Genomic DNA, 20,990 nt, shown 5'->3' on the forward strand with positions numbered 1-20,990 from the left:
GTTACAATATTTACCCATTGGTAAAATTATTTATGAACTAACTACTAAAGTAAATAAAAATCACAAAAAATAACCAAAGTAAGTAACTAAACGCATATAACCAAAGTACAACTAAAAGAACAGGACATATCAAAAACTGCATTTGAACTTTGACTTCTGATATATTACTTGGAATTCAGTAGACCTAATTACCTAATAATGAAAACTGCCTCAAAATATGGAAGTGATAAAATCTGCAATGTTGCCATGGTGACTATAACAGTGGTAGCCTTATGCAGTGACATTAAGGGTATTGGAAGATTATTCAATCACAGGTGCATTACTCAGGAACAATTTCAAGAATCAGTGGTAATGGGATTTTTATGCATGGGAAAATACAATTTTTTAAAACAGGGTTAGTGTACCCTCTCTCTAACAAAAAATCAGTAGAGAATTCACTCTAATCAAACACCTAATTTCATTTGAATTTTAGACTTCAATATGGAAATCCAGTTGATATGAAATTAAAAATATATATTAAGTCAGCAGTCCAATAATTCGAATTTACATTCTTTCAGATTATATGCGACGTATTAATAGGAATACTTGGATATGAAATTAAAAATATATAAAGTAGGCAGTCCAATAGTTCGAATTTACATTCTTTCAGATTATATGCAACGTATTAATAGGAATACTTGGATATATATTTAAATATAGTGAGGAGTGGAGTAAAATCATATTTGTGAATATCAGATAATAAATGAATACAAAAGAAAAAGAGTTATATGTCTGTTTTTAATAATAAATATGAAAAATAATAGTAAAATAAGTAATGAATACAAATAAGAATCATTAGTGTAAACAAATGCATGGTTAGTTTGATCTGGTTACTGTACCACCTTATGAATACATCACTATTATTTGCTACATGTAAGCATTAAGATTGGAACTTGTACAAAACATTTGGGATGTACCATTTCAAAATTAAAGTTTGAACTTTGAAAGTGTCAAAAGGAAACACTAATTTAACCATTGAATCAGTCTGATTATCATAATTTTCTATCAGCATTAAGGTTATGGTTGTTTTAAACACAGTTTCTGTCCTTGCAATGAATCACATTTGTCTGTTGGACCTTGCTTGCAAACAGACCAGCTGATGGCCAGGCATGTCTTTTTGAAGGACCTCTGGTAGAAGGAGCCTGCACTCTTTCCTCAGCAAAAAGCTAGGTAGCGTCTGAATCTGAACTCCCCATTTTGGCAAACAGGCTGTGTCAGTTTCTAAAGTTCACGATTCAATGGCAATTGGCAAACACTGAAAGAGTTGTGGTTGTATTCATTTTGAACCCTGTGCAAGTGGTTCTCATTGAATCAAAATATTCACATCCCAGTTTATTTACATGGTGGCTACAGTTCTTTCCTCATATGGAGAGTCAGTCTTTTCTGAGTACAATTCTAGGGTCGTCAGTACCTCATGCACTTCACAGCAAAATGAATTAATCTACAATAATTTTGATGTGCTTTATTGAAGCAATATTACATGGGACTGGCCTATCTGTTATAATAAATGGTTTGGATCATGTTGTAAAATAGGTAATATAGGATAAATATGATACATGGGTCCTTTTCTATTGCTAATGCATTCTCTTCCAGCCTACCAGACTTGGCAATATGCAATCAAGTAGCAGCTGGCTGATACATCAAAAGAGAATAGAGAATTCAATGTTTAAATTAAGGAGGAGATTAATCATTTTGGAAGTGTTAACCCCCATGAAAATTAAATTCCATAATTCTATAAATTCCATGTCATTTCTATTTCAATTATTTCAAGACAAAACAATATCTTACAAAATATAATAATATTCAAGGTTTCTGTACCAGTGCCAAATACTTTTCTCCCCCCTCAAAGTAGTAAAATTGAATTTATAAATAATACCTTGAGTTAGACATACTTTACATTATAAATTCCTTTGAACCTGTTCTTCAGTGATGACTCAAGGTCAAGGTAAGGAATATAACAATGCACTAAATTACATTTTCATCTGTGAAGCCAGAATAAAGCTGTCTGATGCTTATACCCATACAGGTTTATCTCAGCCATAAAGCTTAGAACTTTCATATTTCAAGTCAACTGAAAACTATAACCTCGATTGAACATTGATTTTGTGTTGGTAATAAAAATAAAAATAAAAACATCCTCAGAAGGAAGTGTAATAGCTCTTCTAGCATGAGGCAGTAGGGGGCGCTGTTTACAAACTGGCAGTGCACGGATGTAGCTTGCAATTATGCTGACTCACTGAGAGCAGCCTGGTGATGGGAAGAAATCCAACAGTACATGTACAAGAGAAGGGTCTGCAGTGATCAATCATAGCAGCAAGCAGTCACAGTCACCTCCCTGGCCGGGACAGCCAATAAAGCTCTTTAATAGACCTCTGTGGTGTGGCTGAAAATCACATCAAATCTCTTACATACATTCTATCATACCTCTTCATTTGCATGTGTGTGTTTGTGTACATGCTTTTACGCCCATGCATGTGTGTGTGGGTCTGTCTGATTGCAGTTGCGCGTATGTTTGCATGTGTGTGTGCTTGTGTGTGTGTACATGTCCATGCGCATGTGCATGTGTGTGTTGTGTCTTTCCTCATGTATTTGAATTCATGTGAATTCTGAATTATCACTAATGGTATTGCATTTTTTGGTCATGTACTATTACGTCAATAAACATTTTATTTGCATTTTCTGGATTAAATGGAGTTTAAGCAATACTGCAGAGGGAGTAATCCTGGAGATTTCTGCTGAGATGACCCAAGCCCATGCAATTTTTATACTAGGCATGATGTTCCCCTAAGCCATGATATGGACATGTACTAAGAAGTGGCCATGCTGCTCTTTCCAATGAGCTATACATTTGCAGAGGCACCAGAGTTGCATTTGCGGGGAACATATTTTTTTGTACAAAAACTTGGAGAACGTGCTGGCAGAAATGCTATGATTTTTTCCTATTTGGATAAAGATGGATAAGATGAAATTATAACTGAAACCTATAACACTTACAGAAATGCTCAGAAATTCATATCACATATTGAATTGCCTGTGTCTGAATTCTGGAATGGCAAGATTTTCAGCTGCAAGAGCAGAACGAAGCAAAGCAGCAATTTGTCACCCATAGGATCGATCTATGTGGCACTTCAGAAAATATAATGCCCTTAAAAAGCACCCTTAAAATTTCAGCAAGTGATAATCTCACAGAAATGAATCCAATACACTCACATGTGCGAGGTGCATTGCATATATTTCAAGCAAGACATAATTTAAATATTTGTTGAAGGATCAGAGGACAGAGAGAATGGGAGGGTAGAAAGAATGCAAAGGATGGATGAAGGGGAGTGCAATAGTCAGAAGGCATTTTAGTTTCCAGAAAAATGATAATTACGTTACATTATCTCAGTCCTCACATGAGCCTTCTGCTTTGTTTCTCTGCTTCCCCCATCTTCCATCCTCCCTATCTTTCCCGTTGTCTCGTCGCTCTCTTTGGCCCTCTGTCTCAGTCCCTATCCTCACTCTCTTGGATAATTGCCCAGATTGAGCTGATTGCTGCAGTGCAGTGACGTACTCTGGAAAGTAAGCAGATGTGGAATGGCTCCTATTTGCCAGAATATACTGAAAGACAACAATAGCTCCCTGTCTCCAGTTTCAGCTCGTATCCACCCAAAGATAGACACAGTGTGTCCTTACTTTGACCTATGAAATGCAGAACGGAAATCCTCTCAGACAAGCAAGATAAGGTCAACTTTGCACAACTCTGGGTCAGCATGACGCCCTTTGGATGTAAATCCAACTGTTAAAGTGAATGCATAGTAATAATAGATATATTTCGAATTTATCACTTTTCAAGGCCAAATTTTTTTTCCTGGTTGACATAATTATTACCCCCTCCAAATTAACTAAATGAAAGTAAGAATACAATACACTGCATAACAATCCCTACATATATTTTCATTTGCCTCTTGTGTCTCGCCTAGAATCTGCTGTGGAACAGAGGTTTTGTGTTCTGTATTCACATGTAGTCTTACGTCCAATAACAAAATGGTCCCCAATAACATTAATGGTCTCTTTTCTCAATTTACAGTGGTGACGTCTTTGTTAGCATAACCTAGCCACAGGCTCCTTGGCACATACAGACAAATTCAAACAGTGATATAAATAGACCCGTTTCAAAGACATCCCAATGGTTATTTTTGCATTTGTGATGCTGAAAAATGTCGCCTCAAAGTTTCCACAAAGAAACAACAAATTCAAAACAATGTGAAGTGACAAGAGGAAGTGAGCTCTGATGAACTCTTGTTTCATGGCTTAACAGAAACTCTCAGCTCCACTCTGTCTGATATTCAAGCATATTTATGGAGTTCTATTGGCATGGATGGACACTAAGAGTGAAATGAAACTCTTAGTATCAGCAGGGCTCTGTTCCAATTTATTTATTATGGTTTTTTTGTTGTTGTATATTTTACACATGCAGATTTAATGGCAAATGAATGATATGTGTGACTGTGGTTGCTAATGCATATTTCATACAAAGTAAAACATTCACTGTTATTTCAACACTGACAGTGTTGATATGAGTCCACATGGGTAAGTATGGAATCTTTATTTTAAACTAAACATTGTGAGCCTATGACAAAAGTATAGTATATGTTTTATACATATTTATAATTTTAATTTTATGAGTGGTAGTAGGTGTACTACAAACATTATAATTATAATTGCCATTGCTATTGTTTCTGGCTCTGTAAGAGTGAACTTATTACTGCAGGTAGTCTAAGGCACTTTCTCTAAAATAATTACTACAATATTCACTGGTCTTTCAATTACCTTTATTACAAGTCTATTGTTTTTCATTTTTTATACAGCTATAATTTAGAGCCAGTGTGACATATTTATCATCTTACATGAGACGTGGGCCCTTTTTAATCGAACCATTTAAAACTTATCATACGCTGAGTGGAGGTTTCATGATTAAATATTTAAAAGGCCAATTTTTTAGAACCTTTTTGAGAACAAAAATTGCATATTAAACTAGAATGGCAAGCATCCTGTTAATGACATTTAATAAAACTGCAGTTTAAATGTTTAATGTGAATGTTAGGCAGTGTTCTCAATGTGACAGATATAGCGGTGCCCACTCAGTTTTTAAGATATTTCTTTATGAAACTGTAGAAACACTGCTTGTGTAGGGGAAAATATAGGCTGTCAACAGTTTCACGTCCGCATATGCTGTAGGTCGCTAACCCAGCCACTGGGGAAGCGCAAGCCAGTGCATTAAAAGTGCCGGTCCCAAGCCCGGATAAATGGGGAGGATTGCGTCAGGAAGTGCATCCGGCGTAAAAACATATGCCAAATCAAATATGCGGATCTGATCCGCTGTGGCGACCCCTAACGGGAACAGCCGAAAGAAGAATAAAAAGATATACTGTAGGTCGCTATCTGCTCAGCCAACATACGGTCTGGGCTTTGAAAAGCTGCCATAAAACGCTAGGCTTTTGAACAGAGCAAAAAATAAATGCCCAGTTTTCAAAAGTTATAATTCTGAGATGTTGTCACGGTTTAATTTCTGCCCAATACAAAACAATACCGCATCTGTAAATGTGCACGTCTTGTGAATAATTGAGCTGAGTGGGTAATGGACCTTTTAGGTACCTGAACCGGTTGCAAGAATCAAAATGTTGCGCAGAGTTTCATAGAGGTGCTTATGGGAGGTGAAGTACAGTGTGAACTGAAACGAACTCCACTCTCTACTGCACTGGAATTCACCGCCGTTCAGCACCTCTGCAAATGGATGCACAGATTGTGCTTGCTGAACTCCGCTTGGCTATACCGTGCTTAAAACTTTCCCATTGGATATGCTCGTTGGCTGACTGTGACATCAAATAGCCGCATGGGTCAATAGCCAATCAAAAGGACACAATGCGTCCAAATGTGAGCAGTACGGTATCCTGGTAAACCCACCCCCAATCTTTCCTCGCGCGCAGAGCTTGTGGCTGCAGTTGTCATGGAAATGGAAGAGGGCCCAGCGTCTGACCGGTGTACGGTTGCCATGGAGATCCCTGCCGGAGTTGAGCCCAGGGCGGTGGAAGGAAGCAAGAGCACCGCGCAACTGGAACTCGAAGAGCGGCACGAGCATGTTCAGCACCTTGGAGAGCAACAACACGAAAGACTACCGTTTTGTCAGGGGAGCTATTACATGCTGATCATCATCGGGGAGGTAGCAACAGAACACCAGCTCCAATCTGTCAGACAACACATTGAGCAAGGTGAGTGCATGAAGCATTTTGAGTTTCTCATCCGTTTTAGTAGTCGCTTGAAACAACGCAGAAAGTAGCCTATTTTAATAGGTATTTTTATTTAGACTGTAAGGCAAGATAAAACAGTAATGCCTCGCCTCAAAGAATGCTACCACAATCTACTGTATGAAAAAAAGTCTTATGATCTTAATGATAACTTGATACATTAATATAGAGACTTAACTATTGCCAACTATTAGTATGAACACTAATAATAGTGACAAAAAATTGTTTTTCGTCAGTTTGTAACTTTTCTCGTAATGAACTCCTTTAACATTAAATGAAAATGGTATATACCTCGAATCCCTAAATTGTATGAGCACCATCTTAAGCAAAAGAGACGTAAACGCCCATCTCGTATGCTATTTACTTTCCCAACAAAGGTGCACCAGTTGGTGCAATAGCATGGCTAAGGATCTGTCTAAAAACAAATCTGCTCACGGAGAGCTGCAGAGGCAGCCGCCGCTGGTCTGTCTTCTAAAACACACACTGCGGCGACAGCTGACGTATAATTCAACGTGTTCACATAAACACACAACGCTCAAAATCAGGCGGCTTCCAGTGAGGCATGGACATGGTATAGAATTATGAAATCGATAGCAGGATTTATTTTGTTTTTTAGGTCTAATAACATCGATCATAATAGACATATTTTGAGTATTAAGGACGGCAACGGCAATGTTTTTGTTGTTGCTGCTGCTCCTCGGCGGTGTTGTTGTGAAACAAACACTGCTGGATAACGTCTCATTTACATTAGGTACTCAGTGGAGGCTTGCTAGTGCTGCATTCTAAATAATTTGCTTTATTGCATCACCAGTCGCGGAAAACTGGTAAACAGACTCTACAGATAATTTGGAATGCAAACAATATTGGCTATCTGCCCGCTTTTTGTTTTAGTAAACAACACTAGGCAGAGTAAGAATAGATTATTGAAATGTAGAATGATGATGCTGCCAGCTGTTTACGACGGGCAAGGATCGTTAACACACATGCGCGGGCGTTTTCTAATTATGATAATGGTTTAATATTGCTATTGTGTCCGGTAAATTTCTGAAGCATTCTGAATTTCCAGCCCTCATTAACAGTGGACAGATGCATACATGACTTGTTTAGATTACATTTAATTAGGCTTATGGGGGAAAATTAAGCACTGTCAAGGGATTATACATGCATTGTTGGCTACAGAAACATAATCTTGGTTGAGACTCAGAGATAACGCTGTATTCATTGTTATTGACAGTTCAAATGTATCCAGGCAGGCCTGCCCCTTCTATGATAAAAACGAGAATTGCTGCACTCTTCAAATTAGGTAGCTTGTTTGTGAATAATTTTAATATAGGTAATTTGACTCAACTCATCCTTAAGGAGAAATAACACAATGAATATTATACTTAGAATCCCTTCAAGCCTCAGTATCGTGAACTTTAAATATACTGATATAAGAATGCTTTCAGGAAGAAGCTAATTCAAAATCAGGGACAGGCAAATTTACATTTTGCTATCAGTATTGTCGCTGGTGTAGAGCCTATGTTTTAGTCAACAGCAATTTTATCATGTTTCAACATTTTGTCTTGAGGCAACGTTTCTTCTGTCGTAAATAAAAGTTTGCACTCCTTATAAAAGAGGGGAAAACACACCCACACCCTCAGTTTAGATTTGTTTCTATGCCTTTTTAAAATTTTATTTTTATTTTGTGAGCACAGAAACATCAGAACAGTGCTATCTTCTCTGACATTCTCTGTATTGGCTTGCATGCATCCTAAACATTTAACATGCTCAGCAGAATTGTGACTTTCCTCTGAATTCGCAGTGGTGTGGAGGGAGCATATTGGTGTTCTGCTGCACTGTTCTTAGGCTCCTGTAATGCACCGGTCAGCAGTTATGCTGTGGCTGTGCCTCTCCATGCCGCTGACTCACTGCCTCGTGCTCGTGCCAATCCTGCCAGTGGGCAAGCCGGGCTAGCTGGCACCATACACACTGCACACCTTCCCACTGTCATAGGACCATCATCAGTTTAATTTCTCCTTTCATGAGATAACAGCAATGGCTTCTTATGCCCACAGTGTCAGTACATTACATTACATGATATTTGACAGATGCTTTTATCCAAAGCAACATACAATAAGTGCATAGTGAAGGTCGTTGGAACTACAGAACACAGGTCTGATAAGGTTGCATTCTCAATAAGTATGTTATCTATAGCCATGAACATCAAGTCTAGATCGCACTGTGAGCATGGGCTAAGTCAGTAAATGAATCCAGAAAGCAATGCCAGGAAGTAATCCACTAATAAATAGGAAAGGAAAAGCTACTGACCACATTGTTTACATTTTCTTAGAGGCTTGATTTAACTATATGTAAAAATATAAATGGCACCTGCACATAGATATCCAGTAAGTAATAAGCAAGCAAGATCTTAATTGTCTAATCTTGTGTGGAGCTTGAATATAGTGACACTATTTACCTATTATTAAATAGTGGTATGAGTTTTATTGTACTCCTGAAGAGGTCAATACAAATGTGTGAGCTGATCTGATTTACAATGTAAACTTTACCCTTATTTTCAAAAAATATTTTGTTAAATTGTCTTAACCTCACTTAAAACTGTCTTAATTTAACTTAAAATGGTCTTTAAACTACATATTTGGTCTTGATTTCTGGGTTAATTTTCTGCAAAATACTTAATGACAAAAACTTGACTTTCAGTATCATTAAAATTAGATCACGACTTGCATAATGGCATGGCAACTCTGCTGTGTTTCAGTTTACCCTCATTAATTCAGCAAATATAAAATTAAGAAAAAAGACTGCTTCACAAAACACATCACTCTTGCTCTTCGACAAGGACCAAAATCTGATACAGGTTTTTTTCATTGTCAGTAAAATTAAAAAAAACTAAAATCATGGTGGACTGTTAGCTACTACATGGTATTCACTGACAGAGGAAGAGCATATATAAAATGCAAAAAACGAAGCAGAAAGGTTTTAGGAAAAAACATATCAGAAAATATGAGATAAAATATATTGTTTAACTGTATATATAAATATGGCAATATGTATGCAAATTATAAAATATTCCACTCATGTTTTGTGGATTTGCATTACATCAATTTATAATACAATTCTTCTCATTACAGTTTGATACATTACTGTTCCTCATGGATCATGGGATAGGGACTGCGACAGATCAGTTGTTCTCTGCTTCGGGCATGTGCTGTGTATTTGAAAGTGGCTACACGCGTCCCTCCACTCCCATGTGGGATAGATTATTGAGGTAGGAAGGACTGGTTTCAAATAAAACAGGTGTACGCCGGTGTGGGCAAGTGGATTTACGGACAAATTACACCCGACATAAATTGAGCAGTGGGGAATTACGATGGTATTGGCTTCTTTGAGGCCGGAGAGCTAAAGACTGCACACAAAGGTAGCCATTAAAAAAAGTGCCCTTGGTGCTGTAATAGAGACAATGAATTCTCTCTCTCAGGTTCATCAGCTCACAGGCAGCACAGCTGTCAGGCAGAGAGCAGGCACTCACTGCACACTCACTGCAACAGGACAGCGGCGTTAGAGCATGTCCAGGTGTGAGAGCGCAGGACTTCATTGGTTATTCAGGGAGCCTTCCAGGGAATAATATTATGTACTACCCGGTGAAGGATTCAAACAGCAAATAAGCAAGGAAGGGAAAAGTACAACCATAATAAGAGTTTGCAACTTATAACCATCTTAAAGGAGCACACAAGAGAAAATATAGCATAGAAAATCCAACATGAATTGCCACTATTAACTCTCTGTCATAGCCAGACCTGAGGTCAAAAACAATTCTGTGAAAGGCTTGGACTCAATCAAATTTATCCTTAACTTTGACTCCCAATTATAAATGCAATTGCTAGAATTTTATTTTATTTTTTTAAACCGGTGAGCTGATTCTTATGTTTAATAAGAATTGCCTAGCTGAGCTTCTGAAAAAAAACCTTACTTTTAATTTTGGGTTAGTTAGACAAGTGTTGATTGTGTCCAGGTCAAAGTCTGCTTCAGTGAAATAGCTGCATTTCAACCAATAGATTCTTAGCGAGTTGGTTGACTTGCTTGACAGAGTAAACAGGTGTTTGTTTAATATTTCGCACCACTTGCCAGATTATGTGCACTTACTTTAAAGTAGGATTGATACTTAAGTCTGCTGAGGATTCAGAATATATAAGTGTACCAGTTTCTATCAGGCTTTCCGGTCAGTCTGGACACCTCAGCACGCGTTGCTCTCTGGTCTGTCCTTGATAGGTAATGTGACACGGGTCCTGATGTATTTCTCTCCAGTAGCCTGCAGCAGCTTGGTTTGCCGTGGTCTGAAAGGATTCTGCCCACCGAGCGGATCTCAAGGGCACTCCTTACTTCCCCAATCACAGGCTCCGTGCTGCATCCTAAGTCTGAATGTGTCTGCAAACCATGCACTCCCATGAGTACTCCTGCATCCTCACTCTGTGTGTGTGTGTGTGTGTGAATTGTTCATGTGTACATGCTTATATGTGTGCATACCTCTTTATTTGTTCCTCCGTGTGTGTACATATGTATTCACACATGCCTGTGTGAGGGTCTGTCTGATTGTGGTTGTGTGTGTTTGCACGTTGTGTGTGCATGCTTATATACTGTTCATGAGTGTATGCGCATGTACTTGCATGCCTGTGCGTGTGTGTGTGTGTGTGTGTGTGTCCATTTGCCTGTGTATGTGTGTGTCGTGTGCCTGTGCGTGTGCGTGCGTGTGTGTGTGTCTGTGTGTGTGTGTGTGTGTGAGTGTGTGCGTGTTCATGCGTGTGTTATGTCTTTCCTCATGTATTTGAATTATGAATTCAAGTGAATTCTGAATTCTCACATTGTTATCTATAGTATTAAAATACATTATATAATACATTGGAATGTATTAAAAGATTCATTTCAATGACACAGCACTTCTGATAATAAAGGTCAGAGCTCTCCCCATCAGTAGAAAAAAGAGAAACTTGTTCTAAAAATAGATCCGATTATCTCCTTTCATTGGAGAGATTCACAGAGGGAGGCAGTGGGATGAAGAGGTGGAGATGGTGGAGGAGGAGGAGGAGGAGGAGGATAGCGTGGAAATGAAAACGTGACACACAGGGGAATGGAAAATCACAGAAGCGCCGCACTGACAAAGGCTCCTCCTCTTATACGAGCTCTGACAGCGGCAGTGTGTCACCACCGCCACGCTGCGCAACCTGCTGACTACAGCCGTGCACTGCCCTTCTAATTCACTTTCCCTGTTCACAAACAGGATTAAGCCTAACTTTCCCAACATTTAACCGGGTCAAAAACATTTTAAACACAGTCTCATATGTTTATGCGCGAAGGGAAAAACACAGAAACTCGGTTGGTTCTGACTGTCTGAATTAATGATCCATTATTGATCCATTTCGGTCCTCACTATCTGTACGATTGTGGCTTCGACAGGGATTCGCTCATGGGATATCAGCCTGACCTCCTGTGACCTCAACAAGCAGCTGCAGCTCTTTGTGGAGCGACACTCCGCCCAGTTCTCCTCAGGAGTCAGAGGTCAGTCACGCTGGGGGGTGGGGGGTGGGGGAGGGGGCGCGTGCAGTCAAAGGGAAATGTGGAGTCTTTGAAACAGAACCGCTGTGACATTAACAAATGAAAACCATGGAGTTCACAGGTTTGCTGCCTACTCCCAGATAGAGGATTTTCATTTTCTAGAAGATTCCTACTTCTGCTCTCTGCAAGGCTTTTGAACAGTCAATCTATTTTATGGGAGTTTTTTTCATCTCTGTTTTCCTTTGGCAAAATGGTCTAAATACATGATATTCAGTATGACAGTGATTGGGACATAGAAGGGAATCACAGTCGGAGTGGATTTCTTTCAAATAGCGAAGCCCAAATAGGTTTGATTAGACCCTAGAAAAGGTGCCCTGAAGGTGCAGAATCACTCTGGAAAACAGCCCGCTGTGGAACTGGAATTATGGCTCGACTCTGCACCCTTCTTCTCCATTCAATAAGCCAAGCTACTATTGCAGACACATTGCACCACTAGAGTGTTTCATTGGAGATTAAACAGCCATTACACAGTTGCGGTGATGGTACAAAATAGGCCTACAGCTACCCTTTCTTGTTTAGACTTCCTTTTTAGGAGAATTGAGGTTCCAGGTGGGGCTAAGCACACCCTGCCATGCAAGTGTCTCCCCTGGGTGCCACACACTCTTTGATCGAGCAGATATAGACTGCTGACTTCAGAGAATTAACATAGAGAGAAGTCGATTCATACAGCTGAGCTGAGATTGTGTTCACGAAGGTGCCTACTGCTGTGGCAAATTAGTCCTACTGCCTTCCAGTGAATCCATGAGTCTCTTATCCACGTGTCTCCAACTCACACTGCTTTGTTGAATATACAACACAAGGGAAAAGGATTAGCAAAGACTAATGCAGCAGTGATAGAATGTGTGTGTGTGTGTGTGTGTGTCTGTGTTTGTGTGTATGTGTATGTGTTTGTGTGTGTGCGTGCATGCGTGTGTGCGTGTGTGCGTGTGTGTGTGTGTGTGTGTGTGTGTGTGTATGCATGCATGTGTGTATTTGTGGAAGGGGTTTGGTGTTGTTAAGGCAACTCCAAATCCCACTGTTGTGTGACCTCACAGGGAATATCACACTGCAAGTGCTATAAAACACTGGGTAAGTACAAACATATGCTGTTAGCCTCCTCCTTGTGTGGGTTTAAAAATTGCAATATGGCAATTTATAACAGACAGGGTTTCAACCTTTAACAGCATACTTACTCAATCATTAGAAACATACTAAGCAGGAGACTTGAAGAGACAGAGAAAGATGTTTCATGTGCAATGATGAGCAATGTGTCAAACACCTTTGATACAATGAGATAATAAATGAATGGCACCTTCAGCACTGAAGAAGCATTGCAGGGCTAGACTTAAGCAATATGCTGCAGCAGACAGCTTGCAGTGATCCTGATATTGAAGCGGAATAGCTTTTTGCCTGCTCTCAGCAAAAGGCCTCAGAGGGCGTGCAGGGAAAAGATCAGATTGTATTGACTTTGTGCTTTGGAGCCACAGGAAGACTTCTCCTTTTCACCGGCATCTCGAATTGTGTTTGATCTTCAAGAGGAGCTGAGACTGTGAGATGGGATAGGGATAGGAATATACTACTGATGGGGTGGGCCCATCGATTTCGCCCTTCGCGTTCAGGTTGTATTACTGTAGAGTGCAGATCAATGGCCTTAATGCAAAAGTGAACACGATTTCATTGGGGAAAGAACAGATCAGAGGGTCATGTGGATCGACACGTCTGTCCTAATGTGAAAGGTCTTGCCATGAGATACAAATGTCATTAATGGTGACTTTTAATGTTGCCATAACCATAGTTGAAAAGTCTGAGAAAATACTGTGGGAGTTGCAGACCCTAATGATATATCAGCACAGTGGCCAGTCCTAATGTGATCATTTTTAGCCTAAGCAATACACTGTACCAACTTACACACCTCCACTCATCCACGGATGCACATCGGTTGATTATATATATAGATGATATATTTCCCTTGCAGTTACCAATGACAGATCCTGTACTAGAGTTCTATGCCATGACACTAAAATAAAAGTTAGAATCAATTATTAAGCTTCCATTTCCTGAAGTTCTCAGCATATCTAGGGAACATGAACATTTTTAAATACATGAAGTGAGAGGTTGATGGGGTGTGGGGTGAAGCACTATGATTTATGGAGTACAGATTATTGGGTCTGTTAAATTGACTTATGTCTCAGACTAACACAGAGCAAGTATAATAACATTTGTTCTTTTTTCAGGCTTTTAAATTGGGATTAAACAAGCAGAACACATAAAATGAGAATGTTGAGATGAAGCTATTGCAAAACAGATTTTCAGTGCAGTCAGGAAAAAAAAACTGCAAATGGATTTAATTCTAGAAAGGAAGCAAAGGAACAGTCCAGGGGTGGTGTGAGAACCCTCTGCTGGCGCCCTCTAGGCAGCAGAGTGGGGTACTGGATTGGCAGCCCTCTCTCCAAACTCAATGCTGGAAAATACATTATATGATCAAAGGTACCTGGACACCCCTTGGTTTGGGGCTGTTTTTAATGGTTTGGGCTAGGATCCTTCGTTTCAGTGAAAGAAAATCTCAATGCTACAGCATACAATCAAATTCTAGTCAATTCTGTGCTTCCCTGACAGTTTGGGCCCTTTCCTGTTCCAGCATGACAATGCCCGTGGAAACACAGCGAGTTCCATATAGAAATGGTTTTGTGCACAACCTCACATTCAACCTGGCTGAATGGAAGCAAATCCCTACAGCCATGCACTAACATCTAGTATAAAGCCTTTCCAGAATTGTGGATGTTGTTATAGCCACAAAGGGTGAACCAACTCCATATTAATGCCCATAATTTTGGATGACTTGTTGAATGTCAAGTGTCCACATACTTTTGGCCAAGTAACGTATGTTCTAATGCTTAACCTAGTTTTGCTTTGATAAAAAGGAACATATGTTCTGTTTCACTCAGACGTTGGCATGTTACATGCTATTGTCAACAAGTAGGTTGTCAGTTTTAAAAAAAAACCTACTTTCAGAAATAGAAAATGATTAAAAAAAATGTTATTGTGGTATGTAGTGTTTGGCTGGTTTGAGGGGGCAGGGGGTTTGAGGGAGCTGGTGTGAGGTCTGGGGGAGCAGAAGAGCAGTCATCACCGATGGTGTTCTTTAGTTCATGCTGGACACACAGCCATGTGGATTGAGTGGAGGCATCGCCCTCCATTCTCTCCAGCAGCAGATCTCTGCATTTCACTGCGGAAGCCTGCATTAATATTTATTGCGCTGCGAGGGATAGCACAGCAAATCTGTTCATATTTCTGCTGCAGTGTCAGAGAACACAGCTCCGCACTGCCCCCTATAACCCACTCGTTTCTCTCGCTCACCCTCTTTCTCTCTCTCCCCTCTTTCCCTCGTGGACTACCATCCCTTGTCACATCATTCCCTCCCCCTGTTTTTGTTCTCACTAAATTAAAATTCTCTTTTTGTTTTTTTTTTCTGGTGAATCATTTTCCCATCGTCATGTCTCCAGGCATCCTTGGCCTGTGTGTTCCCCCTTCTTTCTTTCTGATGAATAATGTAGCCATTTTCCCTTAACTATTCTTCCCCCAATATATAATGGCCTCCCTGCTTCCTGCTCCTTTCTCACAGCCCCCCCCCCCCCTCCTTTCTCAGTGCAGACTGAGCACAGCTCTGTTGAAGCACAGGAGCAGTACAAGGTGCTGTAGAATATGTAAGAAACAGGGTCACTCATAGGCCCCGAAGGCAGTGTGCATTAATGCTATAATGCACGCTAAAAAACACATTGGGTTGACTCTGGGAAAGCCAGAGAGAGACAACCTATGAAGGGGAGTTCACACAAAGTTTCTCTATGGGCTTCACCCCATTCCTCAGGAAGTCTTTCTATTTTCTCTCAACAGTGCAGCCCCACATCAGGCAAGATTGTTTACTCCAAGTGATTCTGACACACTTTGAACCTTGCTGTGTGGACCCCGCCATTGGGTTCCACAGACTGAACCCACCCTGCACCCTGTCTGAAAAATAAATCCTTAAGTCATACATAGATAGGAGAGACAGAAATTGGTGTTGGCTTTGCGAAGGTGTTGAATTTTCACAGAGCCTGCAGCAGCAATGGTCAAATGTTTTTAAAACCAGTAATCAAAAAATATTTTTTTTGTCTTTATTTGCCCTGATACCAATTTGCTAAATAGAAAAAGAACAATACAAAAACAAATGTACTTTCTCTGTTCTTGGTTATTGCTCAGTTTTTATAAAATGGCTTTAGCGCAAGGAAGGATGAATACAGAAACATACTTTTGGTTGGTTGCCTGTGTCAGGGATTTAGCTCCTCTGGGTGTTAATGAGACATGAGAGAATTAGAAGAAAATAAGAGTCCCTTTAATGTGTTATATAATTGTGCTTTTCACATAGCACTGTGTTCTAATACTGTCACAGTATAATTGCAATAACTTTAAAATGTAAAAGTAAACAGAAATAGAAGAATTAATTTAATTCTTGTTATTTTTAATGGGAAAATGATTGTGTGTCTGTGCATATTCCCTCTCTATTTATCTTCATGTTTTCACATGTACCACAAAGATTATAATTTTCAGTTGCTCAGTAGGTTTCCCTTTAGCATCGGAAAGCTTGTCATGTATGTATCATGTAGTAATCACACATATACATATTTGTTTCCTATGATCACAGCACTCACAAATAATATAACTCTAATGAAGACCAGCCCATTCCGGGATATGATCAGTATCCAGAATCAACGAGTTAAAAAGAGATTCACAAGAGACCTGGACACTTTGAAGCTCTCTCTCACATGGGCAAGTGGGCTGAGAGTTTATTTTATATGAAGAGAGCTCCAAGGAACAACAGCCCACGATCATTCCGTTGATCTCCCCACGCAGACCACTAGCAGGCTCAAATTACTGTCCAGCAGCTAGGACTTCGGAAACATATGCCGATTTATAGCATTATTACTGTATAAAAGTCTATTTTACAACAGGATGACCAGCATTTAAATATAGACAATGATTATTCAATTCAAGTCCGACCAGGGGACAAGTGGGTGAGGGAACACCCATCAGACGAGTAGAGGTGATATGTTGTTGTTTGACTACAGGGACTGAGTCCGTGGTACCAGTTGCAAGGAACCTGTGCAATCTGAAGCTTGATCAGGCCCATTAAAAAAGGCCAGCTGTTTTAGCTGACATTTTTTTTATTGCTTCTGTCTGATTGCTTAGACGGCAGACTTTTCAGTGATAGGCCTGAGACAGTGGTTTCTTGCTAAAGTGAGAAGTATGTATTTTATTTCACATTGGGTGGTTTGTGTTTTGGGAGGACAGATAAATAAGTGCCGGGAACAGGGAACTGTACTCTTATGGTAGACTTCTCCGTGTCAAATTTGCTTCAAACACTGCATTAATCTGTGTCAGCAGTCATATAAGATGTACGCTGCTCCTGCCAAACAACCGATGCTAAGCGGGTGTTGGTTTGGTTGTGTGAGAGCTATTTTGGGAAAATTAAGTTGTTATTGTAATTGCAGTTGGTGGGCCAATAGGGGTCAGTCTTCCTTCCTGCTCAAATAAAAATGTAAAACCCTTATGTCCTTGTGCAGTGATGGGAATGCTGTGTTGTAATAAGATAAAATGAAAAATGGCTGCCGTGCATCACTCCGGTGGCTAATATACATTGGTATTGATAGAGGAGAGTTTGCCTCCCTCTTGTTTTGAAGTGCTTTGAGCTCATTAAATCCAAATTATTAGTTACATCATTAGTTACATAAATGCATTATGAGTGTCCAATAATACCATGGCGGATTTCAGTTTGCTCGCAGATACTGATGGCAATATATATCACACTAATATGACTCAATGACCCAGTACCTCAAAGCCCTAATTTTCTGTCGTATCAAAGGCTTGTGAAATATAAATAGTATTCATCTGGCATCAAAATAGATTTAGTCAGTATGAGCAGCAGTCAGTCATCAATAATTTAAAAGTGAATTCCCAGGCAGTAACCAAAAAAAATAAAAGTGACTCCAACTTTGGTTTTAGAATAGATACTTCAATAGCTGGCTCTGGTTGCATATAGCTGTGTTATGTAAGTCCTGTTATAAAAAAATAGTCCTTATATAATTAACCCTAAGATTATGTGCCAGAATGAGATCACAGAGCAACAGTTCTCTCTGTTATCATTAGCTGCTAGGGCCTTTCTGTGTGCATTCCAGCAGTAGCATGAACTCGTTTTCCAGCACAACTGCTAACTGCTGTAGCCCCTCTGTAATCCAGAAAAAACCCTGCTCGTAGAGGTCTTAGTGTTGCCCTGCACTCCCACTCTAAAACTTGTACAGTGTAAACTTATCACCTCAAAGGGCATCTGAAATGCATTGTCTTCCCTTTATAGTATCTTGCAGCACAGTGTCTCACCAGTCAAACATGATTGGTCTTGAGTCCAAATGTTTCCTCAAAACTGAATGCAATGTTATATTTTCTTGTTCAGTCAGACTTACACAGAGCCAGACATACATGGATAAAACCACACCCTTATGCCGCCAAATTCTTACAAGGATAACAGCTCATACTGTGTCACCTGTGTGCACTAATACAGACATAGTGTTTTGAGTTCTACGTGGATGGATGTCCTGTGACAAGCCTTTTAAATGCCTCTTCACCACCAAACAGCTTCTAAATCATCTTGAAGCCCTAACTGCAAAATGTGACCAAAACCAACATTGGTTGTGGGGATCAATTGCTGTGCTCTAATTCTACTGTATGTTCTGTAAATAAACTATTTCTCAAGAAATGGCATTTATTTTTAAGAAACCTACTGCACAAAATGACATCTGCCTCAAAAGGAATGACATCTTATTTACTTATATTGTTCAGTAATTAAAAGTTAGTAATCATTAATTAATCAAAATAAGATTAATCAATCAATCATAATAATATGATAAGCTAAATGTTGCAGGCCAGCCTTCTACTAACCCTAAACTCACCCTGTAATTTTTAATTATCACATACTAACAGCAGGCAAACAATCAAGCAGATGCATTTATGTGCATAAATTTAAATAACAATTAAAAAACCTGTATAAGTGCAAGCTTTACTGACGAATTTTTTTTCTAAAATAAGGCAAAGCAGCTTGCACAAAGCAAGCATAAATTCAACGCCACATTATTTTTACTACCTTTTCTGATTTCAATCTCAGGAGAGATAGCTAAATCAGCGAAGTCCATTAACATTACAATCGACTGCACACCTTAAACAGATTTGGCAGGCTATTTTTCCAGCAGTCATTTGCTTTGAAGGGAAAAGGAAACGGAGAGAGTGAGATAAACAGAGATACACTGCTGCTTCTCTAATGAGAGATGAGCGGCTGCCGGCTCTCATTAATGCTCGGAACACAAAGTGACGCTCCCTGATTCCAGGTCCTGACTTTGGACAGGAGACAGGCTTCCTCTTTTCAGGACTCTATCTGGCAAAGATGACCCAGCGTCGCAAAGGTGTTTCAGGGGTATAGAGCATGCGCAGAGCAGCGCAGCCTTCGTGTCTGGAATACTAACGCGGAAGCGCAAGAATGCACCATCATCATGGCCGATTGTATCAGGAGTGCCTTTGTGCTTTTCCCACTAGTAACATGTTACAGGGGGATCTTTATGCTTCAGGCATACCTTATTTATTTAAGACATCTCATTATTTTTTGTTGATTGTTTACATGAACACATGAAGATTGATTCTGAGGAAAATATATTGCCACATATAAAGAATTATAAGTATTGAGAATATATTTCATTTTTAACATCCTTCAAACAATATACATTGAGCTGCAGACTTAGGCATATCTCTGATCTCAGCGCAGAACTATGGCAGTGCCTGTAGTAATTTGTCTCAAGGAGGCATACAGACACGAGCCAAATAACCCGCTATGAATAAAGTCAGTGTGTGAAACTGTTCTAGTTTCCCGTGTAACTGCCAGTCCAGCAGACTGCCAGTCTGGGCTGAGACTGCACCTGCCACGGTGTTATTTCAGACACCTTTATCTCGGAGAGGACAAATCTGCGGAACAGGTTATCGCTCTCTGCCAGACACGGACCCGTTCTAGTCGCGTTATCACACTGAGCCTTTTTGGCAACATTCAGGAATTATGCGTTTACAGTGAGCAGGATATTCATAGTGTGTGGAATAAACTTTCACAATTCACCGACTGAGGTTTCTCGTTTGCAGTTCAGCGGCAGACCGAAAGTGAATTGTGCATTCTGGAGGTTCTAATCAGACGTTCGATCGCCAGTCCTAGCCACATTAACATTTCAAGGTCATTCCTTCCCTTGCAGGGGGCCCTTTTTGGTCGGGCGCAGAGGGCTAGATTAGTTTACCCTAACAGGAGGGCGCATGTAGGGACCACCGGAGAGATGACAAAGGCGCTGAAAGTGAGATTCCGTCCGGCTCTCGGGACCCTTGACTCTATTTTTACTTGGCTTTACTGCCTTGAAGCAACCTTTGTCCCTGCTTAATTCTTAGATAGGTGGTGCGAGTAACTGCGAGTGACATGGATAGTACCTCTCTGTGAGGGCCCGGGGAAGAGACGCGATCAGTTTCTGCACTGTGACAGCAGAGGTCAGAGCTGAGACCTTGTCTGGACAAAGGGCTTCTGTGAGCGCGCATCAAGATTCACAGATTTTCAACCACAACAGTGAATTCTCTGTTACATTTCCTTTTTGAAACATTATATGAAATATAGCATTGTTGTCTCTTATTTGAAAGTATTGCCTATATTAAATATAATAAATATTTAATTCATAAAAATGTAGCTCTGTATTCTTGGAGCAATGATATTTCTGACCCCCCTATTGATAAACCAGAGAAAGACAGTTATCAGCTAAATGTAACTAGTTGTACAAAAACATTACAATTGAAGTGAATAGCCACTATCGCCTTTATTTAAAACAATTTTGTTAAGGCTTAGCAATCTTCATTGCCTTCACTGTGGAGAAACCAGTATCTCTTGTATCAGTAACGATTGCTGTTTCAACTCACCTGTGATATTTCCGCAATTGACTGATAGAAATGTCATGTATACTGAATTAAGGAACTAGC

General features: G+C 39.8%; 1 protein-coding gene across 1 annotated transcript in view; it reads left to right on the forward strand.

Annotated features, from left to right (window-relative positions):
* The first annotated feature begins 5,841 nt into the window (after positions 1 to 5,841).
* map1aa (microtubule-associated protein 1Aa) overlaps positions 5,842 to 20,990 on the forward strand; it is a 50,183-nt gene continuing 35,034 nt past the window's right edge. Inside the window, exons 1-2 of the mRNA XM_064336689.1 lie at positions 5,842 to 6,290; positions 11,778 to 11,879. Of these exons, the coding sequence (XP_064192759.1) occupies positions 6,029 to 6,290; positions 11,778 to 11,879 (364 nt within the window). The 5' untranslated portion in view covers positions 5,842 to 6,028. The remainder of the gene's footprint in view (positions 6,291 to 11,777; positions 11,880 to 20,990) is intronic.

Source organism: Anguilla rostrata, chromosome 5 (assembly GCF_018555375.3).
Source record: "Anguilla rostrata isolate EN2019 chromosome 5, ASM1855537v3, whole genome shotgun sequence".
NCBI lineage: Eukaryota > Metazoa > Chordata > Actinopteri > Anguilliformes > Anguillidae > Anguilla > Anguilla rostrata.